The 19,454-nt window shown below is 41.1% G+C and overlaps 1 protein-coding gene across 11 annotated transcripts in view; it reads left to right on the top strand.

Moving 5' to 3' along the window:
* DAB1 (DAB adaptor protein 1) overlaps nt 1-19,454 on the top strand; it is a 414,997-nt gene that overhangs the window by 349,981 nt on the left and 45,562 nt on the right. For all 11 annotated transcript variants that reach the window (XM_054285850.1, XM_054285852.1, XM_054285858.1 and 8 more), the window contains 2 exons: nt 8,694-8,833; nt 11,069-11,167. In XM_054285850.1, coding sequence (XP_054141825.1) covers nt 8,694-8,833; nt 11,069-11,167 — 239 coding nt within the window. The remainder of the gene's footprint in view (nt 1-8,693; nt 8,834-11,068; nt 11,168-19,454) is intronic.

Below are 19,454 nucleotides of genomic sequence, written 5' to 3'. Positions count from 1 at the left end.
TCTGTAAAGGATCAGTATTCCTTATGTTGGCTGATTTTTCATCTGCTTTAAGGTGCTTCTCAGTGCTGTGGTGGAGCTTCGAAGGAAAAGCAATTCTATCTGACTTTGCTCTGCCCCAACAAGTTCAGATTAGGTTGGGAAATGACACATCCTGGGTTATTTGGCAGCCCCTGTGGACTGGGCTCTGCTTGCTGCTTTGGAAGTCGTGTACAGAGATTTTGGCAGCAGATGGCTTCAGCTGAGTGCCCCATTGGGACTGTTTTGCTCGTTCATGTGAGCACAGCTGTAACAGGTCCTTTGGTTTACAGAGTGCTTGGGCTTTTACAATGCCCCTTCCAAATGCAGTGCACATATTAATGCAAATTAAGGATCTCTGTAACATCAGTTACCTTTTCTTAGCTGGTTTTAGCTCAGAAACAACTACTGACTCCCAGGCAAGTGGATAAACAGCTGATGACCCTGTTTTCCCAAGGGCTTTATGTACCTGATGTCTGTTTGATTTAAACATTTACCCAAGCTTTAAAACATTAGGTGAGCAAAGATTGCCAAACTATCTTCTGTCTCCTAAGAGGAGAGTCCACAAATACCTGTCTTTGCCCTTCCCCTCTGGTTGTTCAGAAAACATAATTTTAATTCTCTAACAGCAGAAAATGGACTGCCAGGTTTCCCTGGTTTCACTTCTGGTCATTCCCTGGGGCTTGCTGAACAAGGTTAGTATCCTAAAATGAAGTTTTATTGCAGGGTCTCAATTCACTTTAAATCAATGTAGAATTTGGAATTTCAGCTGCTTCTACACACAGTCTGCAAAAGGTTCCTTTACGAAATGACTTTCAAAGATTTATGAAGACTTGCATGGTACAGAGGCTGAAAGGAAGTTTAATTACATTCAGCTTTTGGTCATTTCTGTGTCTGAAGATGTGCCCATATTCTGTCATCTCAAAAACCATCTAAGAAAATAAAATTGATCAGTGAGCCTTCTGGCTAAAAGGAAAATGAGTGCTTTGTCATCTGCCCGTGGAGCTGGGTGCTCAATCACTGCCTTCTCCCGCGTTCTCGGCCCAGACTCTCCATCACTGAGATTTGTCCCAAGTTTTAATCAAACATTATTTTATACTGAGGCTGCCTCTGTAAATAGCAGAACCCTTCCCTTGACATACTCACATGGACTTCATTGTAGTATAAATAGATAATTTAGTCCAGTCCATGGAACCATTTTGCTTTGGAGATGGCCGAATGTGCATCATGTTCATCTTGGATTAAGTGTTACAATAAAAACTTGACAAGTGCAGTCACTGTCACCTGATGAACAACATCTCTGCTTATAAAGCTGATCAAGGACAGCAAATAATATGGGAACATCTTATTTCCTTGCATAGGAGACTTGTTTCTAGGAGTGGGGCTGTGTAGGTGCCTTCAAGTACAGTAATTCTCAGGCTAATAATGCCAGAAGCCATAAAATCTCTCAGTTTGAGGTTTTGTGAACAGCAGCTCTGAATGATTGGGGACCACTGCTGAGATGATAGCCTGAATGATGATTGAGTTTTCCTGGAGAGCCTTTATCTGTGCTTAAAATTGGAGGTAATGTTTTTAAATTAAACTGTAATAGAAGTTCATTGAGCCTTCGGAGTGGATTCTCTGTCCCCTCTTTACGTGGTTTATCATTTTCTGTGGAAGTATTCTCAGTCTTTTTGTTCAGGACAAATTGTGTTGCTGTCAAAACAGGGCATTAAAAGCACCCCAGAACAACACCTTGCAGACTTTTTTAGGAGATTTCCTATCAATTGATGAAAGGAGAAGTTTGCACTCGGGTTGTGCCCATATACTGTGACCGAGCTTTTGTACAGCCACTACCATAGAAAGAAGTGCTTATTCCTCACAAAAATTTAACATGCTTTTTTTGGGTGGTGTCCCCATAAACAGGTTGTATTTCACTCCATCACTAAGTTTTTTCAGCTGCTAGGGATTAGCCTTTATCACTGAGATAAAGTGTGAAATCCTAAGTATGTCTTAATTTAAAAGACAGCAGTGCTTGATGTCATGAGCAAATCGTGCTGCGACTGTGCTCTGGTCACTTGAGATGAAGTATTGATCTTGAAATTAAACTCTCAAGTGTCCTTTTTAAAGACAAAAAAAAGAGTTTAAAATGGCTGATTGCAAGAAGCTCATTTGAGAAATGTTGGTAGAGGAAGAGAATGCTAGTGCTGACATGAGAAGGTTAAATTTTGAGCACACAGACTGCTAGGTGCAGTGTAGTTTCTTTTCTAAAATGTTATGTTAAAAGAGAAAAAGGATTTTATTTTTCTGTGGCAGATCTGTGAATGCCCACAAGAGGGTTGGGCAGTCGTGCTCCTAAAGACAGTGAGGAATGACCCAGCAATGCTGTTTCCCAGTTCTAGGAGAAAACTGCAAGAATTAGATTAACAGATGCCAGGAGAATCTGAGAACTTGTTGGAGGTTCTCAGCTTTAACCCCAAATCAACATTCTGCACTGAACTTTTTTTTGGTTATGGAGAAAGAATTGCTGGGTTTGTGATATCATGACCCATCCCTTTGTGTGATGGATCATTTTGAGCCCTCTGTGTTGGTGTTGAGGTTCTGTGAAGGCACTGAGGAAAATGTGCTGTCAAGGAGAGTAATCAGAGTTATCTTCTTGATTCCTTTTAGTTCCTGCTGTACTGAAAGGCACATCTAATTGCATGTGACTATTTTCTCTTTTACACCTGCTTATGTGCTTAGGGACTTTTTTCTAGTGAAATCTGTAGTTGATTAAAATTGCTGTGAGTTTTCTTGGGATAATTGACACCAAATGAACCTGTGCATCATATGTGTGTATATGTGCAAATAGATAAGATTATGCATGTATATATATGTGTTTAGGTGCATATATATGCACAGCTAATGGGAAATACCTTTCACTTAGCAATTAATTTAGGAGTCTTCAGTCTGTGTGGCATCTTAGAGGTCATTCTGCACCACAGTGTTTTGTATTTTCCGCTGCGTTGATGCCATAAAAACCCATAAAAATGCTAATTGCCCCAGGAAGATGTAAGCTGTTTATAAGTGTGTATGGGATTGTTTTTCAGCCCTGTGATACAGGAGGAGGTGTTATTTCAGGTTTATCATTTGAATGTGTGCATAATTTGAATGGCTACAAGTTTGACAGTTTATTAGTTAGAAAAGAAGTAGAAAAGAAAAGACAGCGCTGTGTCGTTCTTCAGCGAATTGATTGCCAGGAGCATGTTATTGACTTTGGTGATAATATCATTATATATTTTACAGTCGTAAAATCAAGAAATTCAGATGATGCCCTGAGGGCTTCACACATTTAAATAAAGGATATAGCCATTTCCAGGGTTATTGGTTTAGATTAGCGGGTGCTGCGAGGAATGCTGAGTGTGTTGTGGCAGGACAGAAAGAGCAACAGTGCTCTCACTGCAGAGGGGCTTTGCTTTATTTTATTTTTCTATTTATGAAATACACTCACAAATCCTCTGGGAGGATGAACAACGTTTGCTCTAAACTTTAGCATATTAATACAGTGTTAGCTTGGTGTTGTGTGGGGCTGAGAGCTGAAATCAGGTGTAATCCTTGGCTTGTGCCACGAGTGAGGATAAATGAGGGAACACTCACTAAATTACACAGTGCCTGGGAAGCAAACCTGGGGTGAGCTGCAGGCTTCAGAGCCACAGAACCAGTGTCAGAGCCACAGAACCTGACACAAACACATCTCTTGGTAGCAAAGACTGGATGGTGCAGCTTCCCCAGGAGCCCCAGTGCCTGCTGCTGGGTACAGCCCCGGGAGCACCTGTGGAATTCAGCTCAGGCTGCTCCATCCTGGATCTTCCACGATAGCTCCTCTCCCTCTTGGACTGCCTGCCAGCCACCCCTTGGGACTGGCTGGGCTTGAGGCGCAGCGGTTGAGCACTTGGGGTTTGGGTTTGGGGCTGTCTCCAGCTTGCTCGAGGGAAGCTCAGTTTAATTAAGGTATAGTGCCTTGAATAAAAATGATTGATTGCGTTCCAGACCTTGTTTATGGACTTCTACAGTAGCTTTAGTGAGATGGATAAAGTACCTTAATGCTGATGATGCTGCTCAGCCTCTCTCCACTTCATATGGCAGCTTGGGAGCACACTGCATCACCCAGCTTTGGGCATTTATTGTTCTCCTAAAAGAGTGTGAAGGTCCAAGCGCAATGTCACAGCTCTGCAGCAAAGGTCGTGTTTCCCTTCTCACGAAGATGCAGGGGGTCCAGCTGGAACATGTATGGCTCCAGGGTGTGTGGTGACATCCACAAAAGTAGATAAAAATGAAATAATTACTCTTACATTTACATTTTAAGGGCCTCTGAGGATTATAAATCTATACACTGCAAACAAAACTTTCCCTGGATTGAGATCAGCACGTTTTCTAATTAAAAGTGATCACCTTTTTAAACTGAATTTGTATGACTTCTTAGTAGACTTTGAGCCTCTGCATTTTTTCTCCATTTGTGGCATGAGAATCAAATTTATTTTAATTTTGATGACCTTGTTCCATTTTGGATTTTAAATTGCTTGTGTTGAGTTGGGAAAAAATGCCTGGGTTATTTCTTATGAAAATCCTTCTGCTTATGAAAAACACTATGAAAGCATTGTAGAGCAAATCACTGGAAAGCACCCATTGGTCTCAAATAGTTTTGATACAGACATTTAATTTAAGATCATTTTAGAATGATGTAAAGGATAGTGGTGTAAGTTCTTCTGAAGAAGAACTCGGGGGAGATTCCTCCCTGTGCAGGGGGCAGGTGAACAGCTACAATGGACATCAGCTGCTTACCCAGAGTGATTTGGCATGGGTGCTGCTCTCTAGTCAAGAATTGCTAAAACAACATTTCAGGAAGTGTGTTGCGGAGACAGGAGTGGTTGTCATTAAACATGGGCTTCTAATTTTGCTGCAGATCGTGGCCTAATAATGATTTCTGATCTCAAGCCTCAGTGTTCCATAAAACCTTCACAGATGACTGTCCCTATTTGCACCATGGAGATGTTACCTAACCCCAAGATGTGGCTTCACAGTATTGAAATAAAACTCAGCTCTGGCAGTAAGGGCATCCCTGTATCCAGAATAATTTTCCTTCCAGAGGCTGTGACCCATCCAGTGTGGTGGCAGGGATGGCTGGAGAGCCAGGCTTGATGGCAGAGCTCCCCTGATGAAGGCAGAAGCTGCAAAGGAGCAAAGCTTGACTCTGCTTGTTACATGGAAGGAAAGATTCACTTCCCTGGGCATGTTGCTGGCACTGGCACAGCCTCTGGTTTAGTGGTTTGATATTCTCACTCCCCCTCCTCTGAAGCCTGGGAAGAATTACAGCCTCGTAATTCAGGCAGCTTTTATTTATGCAGTTTCAAATACAGAAAGAACCTCGTTCAAGAGCTGTCATTAAAAACCCCACCCTTTTTTGTTTCAATGATGAGATGTTTATGACAGTCTGGACTATCTACTTTCCAAAGTGTCCAGGGTTCCAATGAAATATCACCCTCCCAATAAATCTCACACACCTCATGGGTGCTGTAAAATCAGCTGCACTGACAGCGTCACGTGGTAATTTCCCAGGCAGGTAGGGAGTTTTTCACCACCAAAATTTGGGAATGTGGGTGAACACAGACCAGAGGAGATGTGGGTGTGTGCTGAGGAGTGGTGGCTTGCAGATGGCTGGCCCACAATATAGGGCAGTGTGCGTGTGCGCTCTGCGTGCTCTGCACGGGACATATGCTCTGGGCTTTCACGGATGAATTTGTGGTCTCCAGCAATTTGCAGCTTCCACCGTGGTTTCAAATATCTACATCATTTTCAGGCTGATGATTTTTCCCAGTCATTTATCCCAAAAGCACTTCATCCTGCCTAATCTGGGTCATAATTGACATGGGACTCGTGCCGAAGCAGACACGGCTGTAAGTTGTGTTTGAGTGGGCTGTTAATGGCAGGGATTAATAATGCAGTAAAACACAGCAGAGGCTGAAACGAGTATAAATGTTAAAATAACAGATGAATGCAGGGTCACAGTCACGACTTGGACCCAGAAAAGACTCTTGAATACTTGACATGCTCCTGCTGTCAGCTCACAGCTGCCTTTGGCTCCAACGGAGGCGTGAAGTTGGAAATTTCGGGTAAGGAAGCTGTTGGAATTGGATCGTGTTTATTGCAAATCAACAGGATGTCTTTGCAAGTATAAAAGACATATGGAAAAGTCCACTGTTATTGTTGTACTTTGTTGTGTCTCCAGATGTTTACCCTCCTGCCCCGCTCCAGAGGCTGAAAGTGGGAAATGGTTTTTCATTGTTTCTAGCTGATGGTGCCAACATCTGCCTTGGCGTTTCCCTGGGGAACGATATTAGCACTGCTGAGAGTTTCTGATTCATCACTTGTGTCTCATTTGCCTTTTTTTTTTTCCTTTAAATACAAGATAATGTCAGAGCATGAAGTTTCAGCCCTGCTCAGTTATTTTGAGGGGTGAGAAGAAATCAGGGGAAACACTTGGGTGGCTGCTGAACTATCACAGCAGCACTTCAGAGCCTCCTTATTTTTGAAAAGCTGCAAATGAGGCATTAAAACATTGCTCTGAGCTGGTGTTTTTCATTGAAAGAAATAGTATTTGTCAGCTCAAACATACTTGAAGATCTCAAAATGCTTAAAATAGCTCTGTTTTCTTAATATGCATTTAATCCATCATTAGTTCCCAGTGCTTGACTCTGAGGGGAAGGGAACCAAATGAATATCTTCATTTGGAAGTGCTCTTTGCTGATCATATATGCTCATAATGGTATTGTAAAGGCTTAATTCCATAGTTTAGAACCTAACTGGTTGATCAACTTGATAAGTGTGTAAATTAGCAAAGTTGGCCAAAGTGTTGACTGCTAATGAAGGTGCTTTTAATAGAAATGCAAAACAAACTGGAATTTTTCCCCAAAGCTTCTGTACTACTTCTTATCAGTAAACAGCTGTACAGTATCAGATCATATTAATCTTCATATACTAATAAAATTTATTATATCAATGATACTATCTTTTTAGTGCTTTAATCTGACATTTAAATAGGAATGAGCTCTGGAGAAAGGTTGAGCCAGAATTCTCAAGTGTAGACTAAGACTGGTTCCTGACCTGTTTCCCCTTTATATCAGACTCTGATTTCTGGTTCATTCTTTTACATCATCTGGAAGAATCTGACCAGAGCCCTTAGGTGGCAATAGTGTAAATTTTAGCAATGTCTGTCCATGTTTAGGGAAGGTTTCTTTTGAGAAATCTGTTGGGTCCAAGAAAATGAAAATTGTGTAATATCTCACTGTTCTGCCTGCTTCTTTGTGCTTTGGCTGTTGTTTGTTTGCTTGCAGTTATTTACAGCTCACTCCTGGGTTTTTTTGAGATCCTAGCAAAAAATTCCACAGGCAGCTGCAAAATATATGTTTAATCAATTTTAGGAAGACTGATTCCCTAACTAACATTTTTCTTCCAGCTGAGACACAGTAAAACCTGTTCTGCAGATACTCAGGGAAGGGGGGGAAACTTTTCCTGACAAAGATGTCTCTTTTTTGTGGGTTGTTGTGGTTCAGGTAATTTAGGTACCTTGGTGTCATGGTTTAACCTCAGCTGACAACAAAGCACCATGCAGGCACTCACTCCCCTCCAGATGGGGGGAAGAGAATTGGAAGGGTAAAACTGAGAGAACTTGTGGGTTGAGATGAAAATAGTTTAATAGTTTAAATACTACTACTACTACTACTACTACTACTACTACTACTACTACTACTGTAATGAAAAATAATTTAATAGTTTAAATACTACTACTACTCTGCTGCTACTACTGTAATGAAAGTAAAATAGCAGAAAAAAGAGAGAACTAAAATCCAAGCATCTTTATTAAGAAACATATTTTTTGCCTTTCTTTAAGCTTCTTAGGGTGAGCCTATGAGAGCAGCTTTTGCCAGTTATGTTATTTCTGTGTATGTTTATGTGCAAAAAGAATAGAACCAGGAGTTCTAAAGCATCAGTGTTCTACAAACAAAGAATACAATTTGGTATTTGGTTTTCCACCTTTCAAGTGTTAATAGTGTAAATATTGCTTAGATGAGTCATTTTGTAAGGAAATAGTAGCATGTTTCTGTTAGAGTCTTGTCTGCAAAATGCAGAATTCTCCTGTGTATTGGGATTAGAACTACTTGTACAGATCACAAGTTTTCGCAGAATTCACAAGGTTGGAAGAGACCTTCAAGATCATCCAGTCCAACCCATACCCTGACACCTCAACTAAACCCTGGCACCCAGTGCCACATCCAGGCTTTGTGAAACACACCCAGGGATGGTGACTCCACCACCTCCCCGGGCAGCCATTCCAAACCTTTATCACCCTTTCTGTAAAAACTTTTTCCTATTATCCAACCTCTATTTCCCTTGATGCAGCTTGAGACTTTGAGATGCATGAGCTGTGATTCAGGTTTATCTCTTACTTCTGTAAAAAATTATTTGTGTTCTGGAGATTTTGCATGGCAGCAGTTCCACTGCGAATTCCTTCGGGGTAGCCAAAAGGTTTTATCAAGTGAGCATTCCCTTCTAATTCCACTGAAATGTTTGGAGTTAGACCTGATTTGCCACTTGCTTGTGTTCCTTCACTCGTTCCTCCTTGCCCTGCTGTGGGTATCCTCATGTGCATGTTGTGTTTGCAGGTCAGGATCGCAGCGAAGCCACTTTGATAAAGAGGTTCAAGGGGGACGGTGTCCGCTACAAGGCCAAGCTGATCGGGATCGATGAGGTTTCTGCTGCCCGAGGGGACAAGTTATGCCAGGACTCCATGATGAAACTCAAGGTGCAGTGAAACTTTTCAATGTTACAGTCAAATTCAGCCTGAACTTGCTCTCGTTCTCCTTTCATGACACTGAGCCTTAGTCTGGTTAATTATGTATTGAAATCAGTCAATTTTGCATGAACTCCTGCCTGGTGCTGCTTATCCTGGTTTAATTTTAATACATTATCTCTGAGTTCTGTAGTTACTCCGTGATTGACACCACTGCAATTTGTCCACAAATTACAAACAACACACTGCAAATTGAATAATTTTATTATGCAAAAGGGGAAGTAAATGACTGTGGAGGAAAATGGGATATCAGAGCATTTTCTATGACATTTCTAATCAACTACAGCACTGCCTCTGGCTGTTACCTCCTGTGAGTGACGGGTGTAGGCAGCCAGATTTGGGGGGAGCTGGTGTCCTCCTGGGAGGAGAATGTCTTGCACCAGCAGTGGAAGGGCGGATGTGCTGCAAAATCAGGCAGTGCATTGAGGGGATGGGGCATGAGAATGTAAAGAGGAGTCCCTGGAGTTTTGGGGATGAAATGGAGCCATGGCAAAGGCAGATTTGGGTGTAAGACTGGAGTGTAGACAGAGTCTGAAATACTAGGGGTGCTAAGGGTGGCTCTCTGGAGCTGACAGATATCCCTCTATGGCCCAGTCTCTCTCAGAGAATGAGTTCTTGTAGGAATTGTTCTGTCCCTCACCCTGGGATATGTGGAAGAACTTGAGTCACTGGGAAGGAAAGGAGGAAGGATAGGTTGTGTTTTCCTGATGCACTGTTGGCTGTTCACTTCCCATTTCCCCTCTGCATTGCAGGGTTACAAACCAGGTCTAGCAGCAAACCCTCTGCTGCCTTTTCCCTTTTATTTCTCTTTTATTTCCCTTTTATTTCCCTCCCAGCCTAGAGAGCTGATGGATTTTCCATTGCTGGTTTTTCAGGAGGAGAAATCACTAAATGGTGTCTGGTGCACTACCAGCCCACAGGGTTCCAGTCCATCCAGGAGGAATGAGTTACTCATTAGGGAAGCAGCATGGGGTGACACTCAGCTTGTGGTTCAACAACCTAAAAGCAGGATCTGGGAGATAATTTACAAATCACTTTTATGGCAGGCAGAAATTAATCCGCTCCAAAAGTTGCTCTGTTGGTGTGTGACATCAGCCACAATATTCCTGCCTGATTTAAATGTGTGCTGGGTGTTTCTCATCATTTCTCGTCCTGGCACTGTGGGGAGAGTTGTCACTGTTCTGCTGCACAAAACCTTTTTGTCTCTCTCCTCCATGGACTAATATTGCCACATTTCCCAGGTGCCTAATACCTGTTTGCAGGTGCCAAGATTAATCTAAACAGTACTGGGAAATGACTAAAACTGTTAAAGGAAGGGAGTGTTAGAAATTCACTTTTGAGGGCAGAGCATTAATTCATGGGTTCTGGAAACCCAGTGTCCCATAACATGAATTTTGAGGTCACCCATAAAGTCTTGGGGTGGCTTTCAACATCAGATCCTTGTAATGGCAGCAATGAACATCTTAAAACTTAAGTTAATTGTTGTTGAAACATTGGAATTGCAGAGAACCAAAGTCTAAATATTTTAATTTCATTTAGGAGTGCAACTGAGTATATTTGATCTCAGTTCAGTGTTGCTGGTCAGGACAGGCTCCTGGGAAGGTGGAAACAGAAGTTACTGTTGTCATTCTGCTGTGGGAGAATAATGCATGAGATGGTATCAGCAAGTTCTCTTACAAAGTAAAGGTCTGAGATCCTGAAAAAAAAAAATTACCCTCAATAGTAGTTTGTCACAGCACAGGTGTAGTTTGATTTTTAAAATAGTTTTCTTCTAGAAAAACCTCAATTTGCTTGTACTAGATGAGTGTGAAGTAAGCTAAATTCATTGACATTTTCTGTCCTCTGCTGCTTGCTGGGTTTTTTTTTTTTCCCTATTCAAAAAATAAATAAATAGAAGAGCTTATAGCTAGGAAAAGTGTGCTAGAAATGACCTTCAGTTCCATGAAAACAAATTTCATGGAGGATTAGCTAGTGCAGAGGTTGGGAGTGGGAGCACATTTGAAATGCTCTCTGGGTAGCATAAAGAGATGTGGTACCTTGAAAAAAAGGAGAAAGCCAGAAGTAAGGAGGGGGCTGTTCCTGGAAAACCTTTAAGTTTTCCTAGAAAAGGGGTGAATTGTCCACAAGTAAATGTGTGGCACCTGGGAGAGTCAGGAAACCAACTAAAACTGCTCTTTGTTTGCACAGGGAATTGTTGCTGCGGCTCGATCGAAAGGAGAGCATAAACAAAAAGTCTTCTTAACAGTTTCCTTTGGGGGAATCAAAATCTTTGATGAAAAGACAGGGGTAAGTAAAGTTGATTGTGTGCTGGGACAGAGCTGAATCTTTCCCTGGTTACTTTAGAAGCATTTCCTGGCTGGGCAGTGAAATCTCACTGGTGCAAACACACATGAAGCATCTCAGAAATTTGATAAAGGGTTATCATCCCTTAAATCACTTGTAGAGTGTAGCTTCTGCATTGTCAGTGATATGAAAATTATATTTTGTATGGAATGAGAGGTAAGGGATTCTAGAAAATTTGAGGTTGTCTCTGTGAAGCAGCAACTTCCCCAGTAGTATCTGGTGGAGGAAGTTGCAGAGACTTTCGTGCCTTACACAGTTTCTGCCACAGCAACACCATGTTTGATTTTTTCAAATTGCTCTAAAAGAAGAAACCTAAGCAAAACATTACACTACTTGGATAAAAAGCAACAACACACAAACTGTTTTAATCATAATTAAGAAGATTTTTACAGCAGTTTAAGCTCTGCCTTGAATTTTAAAAAGGTCTTGATTTAATCTTTTGGAAGATTAACTATTTAACACGGTGCCAGAAATAAAACCCTACTGATGATAGATGAAATTATCTTTGCCAGTTAATTTATATTATTAGAAAATCAATGTCATTGAGCTCACTGATACATAATACGAGTAGTTAGTAATGAAAAGCTCATTTGGGATGTGTTGTGTAAAGTATCCATGCAAAAGCTGTGCTTCAGAGGGCATTGCTGGGGTTTCTGAATATGGGAAATGTCAGAATTAGGGCTGTCAGTGCAAATTGCACCCCAACCACAGTTGTTTTCCTGAGATTAAAGCTTTTTATGGGGGAAATAAAAAAGAAGAAAGAGAAAGTCTGTTCCTTTTGCACTTGTGTCTAAATGTTTCTCAAACACTGGAATTTTTTGCCTTAGAATAAAGAGGGAAGAGAGGACTTGTTTTAGAAACAAAGGTGTTCTTTATTCCAGCTGCCTCTCCTGCAGCATCCTGCACACTCTCCTGTCTGCAGAAAGCGAGCTGGGGACATGGGAACAGTCTCCTTCATTTCATAGCTCTGACATCCCACACTCTAAATCTGACATAACTATATCATCCTTATAGTAAACCTGTCACTCACCCACTGAGGCTTAGAATGAAACCCTTAAATCCACCTTGCAGATGTCTGCCCCCGAGCTGCCCGAGTGATGGGCAGGACTATTGAGTTGTCCTTCTTGCAGCAGGGCTGTGACAGAGCCATGTGGGCAGCTTTCCACAGCGGTTTTTACGCGTTGTTGTCAAAACAGGAGAGTCGTGCTTCCCATGTCAAGGGTTTGGAGCAGAGGTGCACGAAATCCTCTGCCAGGTCTTCGCAGCCACCATCCCTTGGGCTTTTTTCCCAGCTTGGGTCTCTCCTTGTCCCAGAGTTTCACACCCTTGTCCCATTAATTCTTTGTCTCTCTCATCCAGCCTGTCTCTGCTTTGCCAGCCTGAAGTTGTCATCTCACTCCCGTTCCTGCTGGAAAATCCCAAAAGCTGGCAAAGCTAGGGGTTGCTCAGCCCAGGTTTTTGGATGGGAAGAAGCCGTAAAGAGCTGAAAAAAGATTGTATTTCACTCACAGTGATCTTCCAATTTCCATGTTAAACATCAGAGTGTATAAAGTTTGGAGTTTGGTGTTGACTTTTATGCAGCAGGAAGAGTCTGGATAATCTTGCATTTGCTTTCTCCTCCTTTAACAACCCTCCCTGTCCCCCACAATGCTTTTTCCCTTGGTTGTATTTCCATGATTTTGGAATTCCCAAAAGGGTATTTTGGAAAGATTATTTACCTTTCTAGAGTGTTCTTTCTTCACATCTACCATTGTCTATTGCTGCCACGTCCGCCCCAGCTTCAGCCCAATGTGATAGAAAAGAATAAAAATATTCAGGAAAAAAAAAGTGGGCTCCTTCATGTTGAGTGTCTTGTAGGCTGCCATTGGATTTTAATTTATCACAATAAAAAATCAATTTGTAGCTCAAAACTAGCAAATTTTTTTTAAAAATTGGCAGTGTCATAGCTGACTTCATCCAGATGATTTAGGGGAATTGCTCCATAATTCGTTACAGATGAAGGGCTCTGGTTGGGTTACTACTGAAAATGATAAGCAGGGTTTTTTCTTCCTCTACTTTATAGCACTCCTTAATATGTTCCAGACATAATATTCATCACAAAGTATTGATTTTAATAATAGTATTATTCCAGCCATCAGGAATTCTGCCCTTTGAGTAAATTTATCCATGAAGGAGATTGAGTTGAAGGTGGAATATCATTTGGAAAGAATATATCTCACCAAGAAAAATGCAAGAAGGATTTTGCTGCGAGTTTGCACTGTAGATGCAGTCCAATATGGTTCATCTACAGCACTGCAATAGAAATAATAACAATCCTTTCTTATATTCCATCATTCCATGCCAGGGATTACCCTAAAGAGGTCCCTTCATTCCACTTTCCAAGTACTTGTCAGTGTGTTTAGAACATGATAGCAAAAAATTGTATTTAATATGACTAACAGGATCCTGTTGTGTGTATGCCAAAAATTGTCATTACACATCGGGTTTGACCCTATTAATCTTATAAATGCACCTTTTTTTTTCAGCTGTCAGATATTTTCCATCCATCCCATTTGCTTTCTCCAGATTATGTTTGCTAAATATATGCCTTACCTGAGGGATGTACATTTTCTTTTAGTTTTTATTGTAAAAAAACACTACCATAATTATTGCTGAACACAAGACTTGCTCTATCCAACTTGAGAGGTTTCCTTGCTGCATATTACATGAAAATAATTCTTTTACTGTTTATTCTGTCATATCCATCTTGGCTAGACCCCAATACTGCAATATATTCCTAATTTATTTTATGGGGGCTTTTTAATATTTTCAAGAGCATGATCTTCAGATGGCAAAAATACAAATAATTGCATTGTGTGATTTAATATTCTCCCTTTTGGAGTGGAATGTAGAGATTGGTGATTTGCTAAGGAAGCAACAAAAGCCATGACTCTGCATATGGAAGGAAGTGCAGATTTTGTGGATGCCCAGCAGTGTTGTTTAGCTGTTCCTGGATGTTGTTTTGTTAATCACACACATCAGGCCATCTCCCTGTGATAGCTCAGTGATGCTTCATTAGACCTGCGTGACTAATCTGGGCTCTGTAAAGAGCCTGTAATTGTCTCATTGTTTATTTATGTGGCCATAAATCTCTGTTTACTTGCAGGTTCCTTTCCAAAAATGTATTTGAAACTAATAATTAAATCCTCTGAAATGCTTGGGAAAAGATTTCCTTCCACCTCCATGCAGTGAGGTGTGCTTTTAAACTCTTGTTGTCTCTAATTGCAAAATGCTGCCGACTTCAATGGCAAGCCCCTAAACTGTGAAAAAGAAATGAGATAAAAGCAAGAAATTACTATTTGGCTCTAAGCAACAAATTCTTTCTGTTAAAGTAAATTTCTGTAATTGCATGGATGTGCAGATTGACAGAGTATGCTGTAAAATATAGCTCTTTATGAGGTATTGTATAGCTAAATTATTTATCTGGATTCCTCCACTGGCGAAAAAACAGGGTAAATCAGTGTCAGTATCTTGTTTATTTATGGGTAACACCCTAAACAGATGGATTGTAACCCAGCTGATGAAAATGACAGTCATCTCACCAATTTTTACCTCTTTTGTAGCACCCCAAAAGTGAGTTTCATTTGCATTGCCTATTCTCTTTCAGAGATGTTGGCCCCTATCCTTATTGAAATAAAGCTCTTGGGCCCAGACTGTGGGATTGTAACCTTTCTAGGAATGCTCTGGTAGGATTTTGGTATTTATTGCAGTGTGTTACTCATATTTCATGAATTTGATGTGTAGCCATTTTCTTCAGGCTGGCAGTGTGAAACCCAGGAAGGAAAACCATGTGTATAAATACATTTATTTCATTTTGACTCTCTATTCTTGTTATCTATCAGTTCCTCCAACCTTCATTATCTTTGCTAAGGATTTGATTTTATTTTATTATCTTTGAGGGTTTACCTGCCTGAAGTGGTGTTACTCAGTGCCCTCTTACCTGTAGCATTCTATAAAAAAAATTAATTTATCTCCACAGAACTGGTGATGGTGCTTCTGCTTTAAATCTTAATGACATCCAAATAAATAATGCACATGGTGGGAGGTTATAATCCTGTTGTCCTCAGAGTGTTCTGTTTAACTGAGATCATGTCATGGCTCTGAAATGTTCCAGCCAGTGTTTTGGATGCCAGCATCTTGCCCATCTTCCTGAACCTCTAAGCTCTCTTGACCTTGCAGTGCAGATTTCTCAAGTTAAGCATTTCCCAGCATATTCTGAGGCTTTATCAGATTTCTGCTGATAACCCCTGGATTTGCTGCTCTTCCCTGTGCAATGTGAGTGATGGTGTTAATTATGCTGATAGATTGCTAACAGGACAGCTAAACTTGGCTGAAAGAGAATTTTAGCAGGATTAAAATTCTCACTGTTGGCAGAAGAGGCCTCGTTTAAAACGTACCAAAGGTACTTCTTGACTTTGCTGTAAATCTGTTGGTTCTGGCATCCCTGGCCAGAAATCGAGGTACAATCCTGGATCTGCAGTTATTCCTTGAAGCACATGTGCTGGAGCAGATGAAATGTCAAACTGTCACAGTCTCTTTCACTGAGCGTCTCTGAGGCTTTAAAAATAGAAATAAAAGAAGGAATTAATTTCTCCTGCTCTCTCCTTGCTCCGCAGCGAGCAGGAGAGATGGGGTGAGGAGTTCACTGAGTTTTGTGTTTGCCACAGGGTGGGATTGGCCAGGAGGATGCTGGTGGTCCCTGCCTGGAGCTCCCACAGTGGGTTTTGTCCCTTTCGTGTCTCTGAACCTTCCCAAAGTTCCTCTCTCTGGCTGATCACAGGTGCAGCCCTCTGTGAGCATCTTCCCCAGCAGCTGATCCCACACCAAGGCCTCTCAGTTGATCACCATGACTCCTGTCTCTGGATATTTTCACAGAATCACAGAAATTCCAGGCTGGAAGAGACCTGTAAGATCATCGAGTCCAACCCATGTTCTAAGACCTCAACTAGATCATGGCACCAAGTGCCACATCCAGTCTTTTTTTAAACTCTTCAAGGGATGGTGACTCCACCACCTCCCTGGATAGATGATTCCAGTATTTTCCTAGATCCTCTCCTGCAGTTTTCATCTGGGATTTCCTGTGTGTTCTATATCCTTGATCTCTTTTTTCCTGTCTTCTATGCTTTCTGCCAGATTTGTTTCATTTGCAAACATAAATTTGGTTATTGTGTGGAACCAGGTGATGCCAGCTCAGTGTTCTGCTGCAATCTTGATGTGTCTCTCCAGCCCTTTCTTTGCATGTTCAGCCAACAGCTCAAGCTCAGTGAGGCTGAACCAGGCCTTCTAATCCTGACTCCCAGGGGTCTCTCTCTGACCTCCTTTTCTCTGGAACTTCCCAAAGTTCCTCTCTCTGGCTGATCTCAGGTGCAGCTCTCTGTGAGCATCTTCCCCATGAGCTGATCCCAAACACAGGCCTCTCAGCTGATCTCCATGACTCTTGTCTCTGGGTTTGACCTGTTTTCCTAGATCCTCTCCTGCAGTTTTCATCTGGGATTTCCTGTGTGCTCTCTGTCCTTGATATCTTTTTTTTTTCTCTTTGCTGTGCTTTTTGCCAGAGTTATTTCATTTACAAACATAAATTTGGTTATTGTGTGGAACCAGGTGATGCCAGCTCAGTGTTCTGCTCCAGTCTTGATGTGTCTCTCCAGCCCTTTCTTTGCATGTTCAGCCAACAGCTCAAGCTCAGTGAGGCTGAACCAGGCCTTCTAATCCTGACTCCCAGGGGTCTCTCTCTGACCTCCTTTTCAGAGAGCTGAGCAAAAATATCAGCATCATCTCTTATTCAGCCCTGTACATTCAGCAGCCTGTTTGGCTGGTGATGTGTTTGCATTGCCACACCCAGGGTAACTGCAGATCTTGCAGAATTCTTCTCACCTGCTCTGAAATACAGTATTTACTTTCACACTGAGAGTTAAACCCAGTCCTGCCTCTCTTCATGTCATGTCTCAATTGTTATCCCTTTCTTTGTCCTTGACAAATTTGACTTTTATTTTTGAAATCCATTGTGACTGCCAGGATTGCTGCCTCAGCTTATTCTTTTGATCATGTCACACTTCCCTTTGCATTCCTGGGCTGGATCTGCCTTCTCTCTTTTATCACCCCATTGCTGAATTGTTTTTTTTCCAGCCTCTTCATGGCTGCCTTTATTCTTCATCAGCTTTTGAGGAATCATCCATAGCACCAACTTTCACCATTCATTTATTCAGTTTTCGTAATAAATGACTCCCAGATCCCTTGCTATCCTACCCATCATCTTTTGGAGAAATTCTTTGCACATATTCATGCAGTACCTCCTTATTTTTTCCTTAAAATACTCCCATGCTAAAAACTTGTTTTAAACCTGATGATGCTGAGGAGCTACTGCATTCCTGCATCCCAGAGATGTCCTAAGGGGCATCTGGCCTTTAGCTCTTAAAGGTTGCAATTTAAATATAGATATTTAAATTGTATAAATATATACAATTTAAACTTGCTGGGATAACCTTTTAATTCTTTCTTTATTTTTTTATTCACTATTATCTATTTATAGGAACTTTTTCTGTAAGAAATGCTTGGTCTTGGATCATGCTGAGGACTTGTAAGGGCTGCAGTATAAAAAATATTGCATACTAACAATAAGGAGCAATAACTGTAAAACAACAAACTCAGATTTTGCACATAGAGTTGAAAATGGTGACATTTGGGACCCTTCTTTGTGCATTGTCCACAGCTTCTGCCTGCAGGAGATCCCTCTGAGCTGACTGGGAGTCATGCCCTGCTCCCTGACACTTTCCATCTTTGTGCTTGTAAATATGACCAGTAAAACATGGCATTTACTGTTCTACATGCAATAAATGTGTCTAATTAGAATATGGCAGAGGAGAGGGCTTAAAAATCTGTGTATGATTCTTAAAAGGTATTTATAGACCCTGGTACTTCAGAAGGGGAAACAATAACACATTTCATGGACATGTGGCAGCTAGCAAAATGTAAATGCCAGAAGAACCTACTTCCTTAATTACATCCCTTATTGACTATTGTAATTCATTCATTATTGGCCTTCCAAACTGGGCCCTGGGCAGTTTGGATGGTTCACAGTGCTCCACAGGGATTTTTAATAGCCACAAGCTTCTGGATTTCTCTTCTTTAGATGCTCAGTTTGCTGGATGAGGGTTTTAAAAACCCTTAGGTATCCTGGCAGTGTTGTTACTGTGGAAAAAAAAGAACCCAAAAGGCAAAATGTGGGTGTGATTGTGCATATTGTGAAGTGTTGGGGATCTAGAGGCTTGATTTGAGGGCTGAAATTTCTCTTCTTTCACCTAGAAAAGGGAAAAGCTCTGAGTACAGCCTGCTTGTTGTCAGGATATGCAGAAACTGCCTTGTGAGAATTCTGACCCTAATGGGCATGAAGAGAAAATAAAGCTATTCCAGACACATTATCCAAACTGAAATAATTTGTGCAATTTTGTGGTAGCTGTATTTTTTCAGTGTGAAGAGGGTAAAAAGTTGATTGCTTTCAAAAAGGCAGAAAATGGGATTTTGTGAGTTTAGTGATAGTCTCATTTGGCCTCCTGATGTTTAATCCAAGCACCCCAGGACTGAGTTAAAAAAAGGAAGTGCTGCTTACATGCATTCTGCATTATGGTATGGAGAATCTCACTGTTATATAGTTATAACAGTGATAAATAACACTTCCAAATAGTAAATATTAGGAATATTAATGTATTCCCAATTACCATTTGGCTTCCATTGCATATGGGGGTGGGTATAGAGCTGTTGTAGTAAAAATTACCATGCCAACACTTCTGGTTTTTACTAATTTCAATGTTTGATATGCTTAACCAAAATTTGGGATGGATTTTGCTAAGAAGTTGAAAGTCAGTGTATTTGTTGTTCTGGATCCTGTTATATCGTGGAGCTGCACAGCATCCCTCCCCTATTGTCCCATGGCAGAAAACTCCAAGTATACAGTTATATTGGGAATTTTTTTGCCTGTATTCACCACCCTTTTGTGATCCAGATAAATGAATCTCCAGCAGAGCCACATTGCTTTTTCTCCAGCTGCAATTTAGTCTTATAAGAAGAGCACCCAAAATACAGAGTTTGCGTGCGAGTCCCGGTGGTTTTAAGCCAGGTTAATGCATCACACAGCAGAAGAAAATTTCAGGCCCATTTTCAGCACACCTGGAATTACAATGGCAGGATTTCAGAC

The sequence above is a fragment of the Melozone crissalis genome, unplaced genomic scaffold (assembly GCF_028551555.1).
Source record: "Melozone crissalis strain CALT ecotype California unplaced genomic scaffold, PUWL_Pcris_2 ptg000045l_1, whole genome shotgun sequence".
NCBI lineage: Eukaryota > Metazoa > Chordata > Aves > Passeriformes > Passerellidae > Melozone > Melozone crissalis.
The sequence above is the reverse complement of the archived record's forward strand: the minus strand, read 5'-3'. Positions and strand labels throughout refer to the sequence as shown.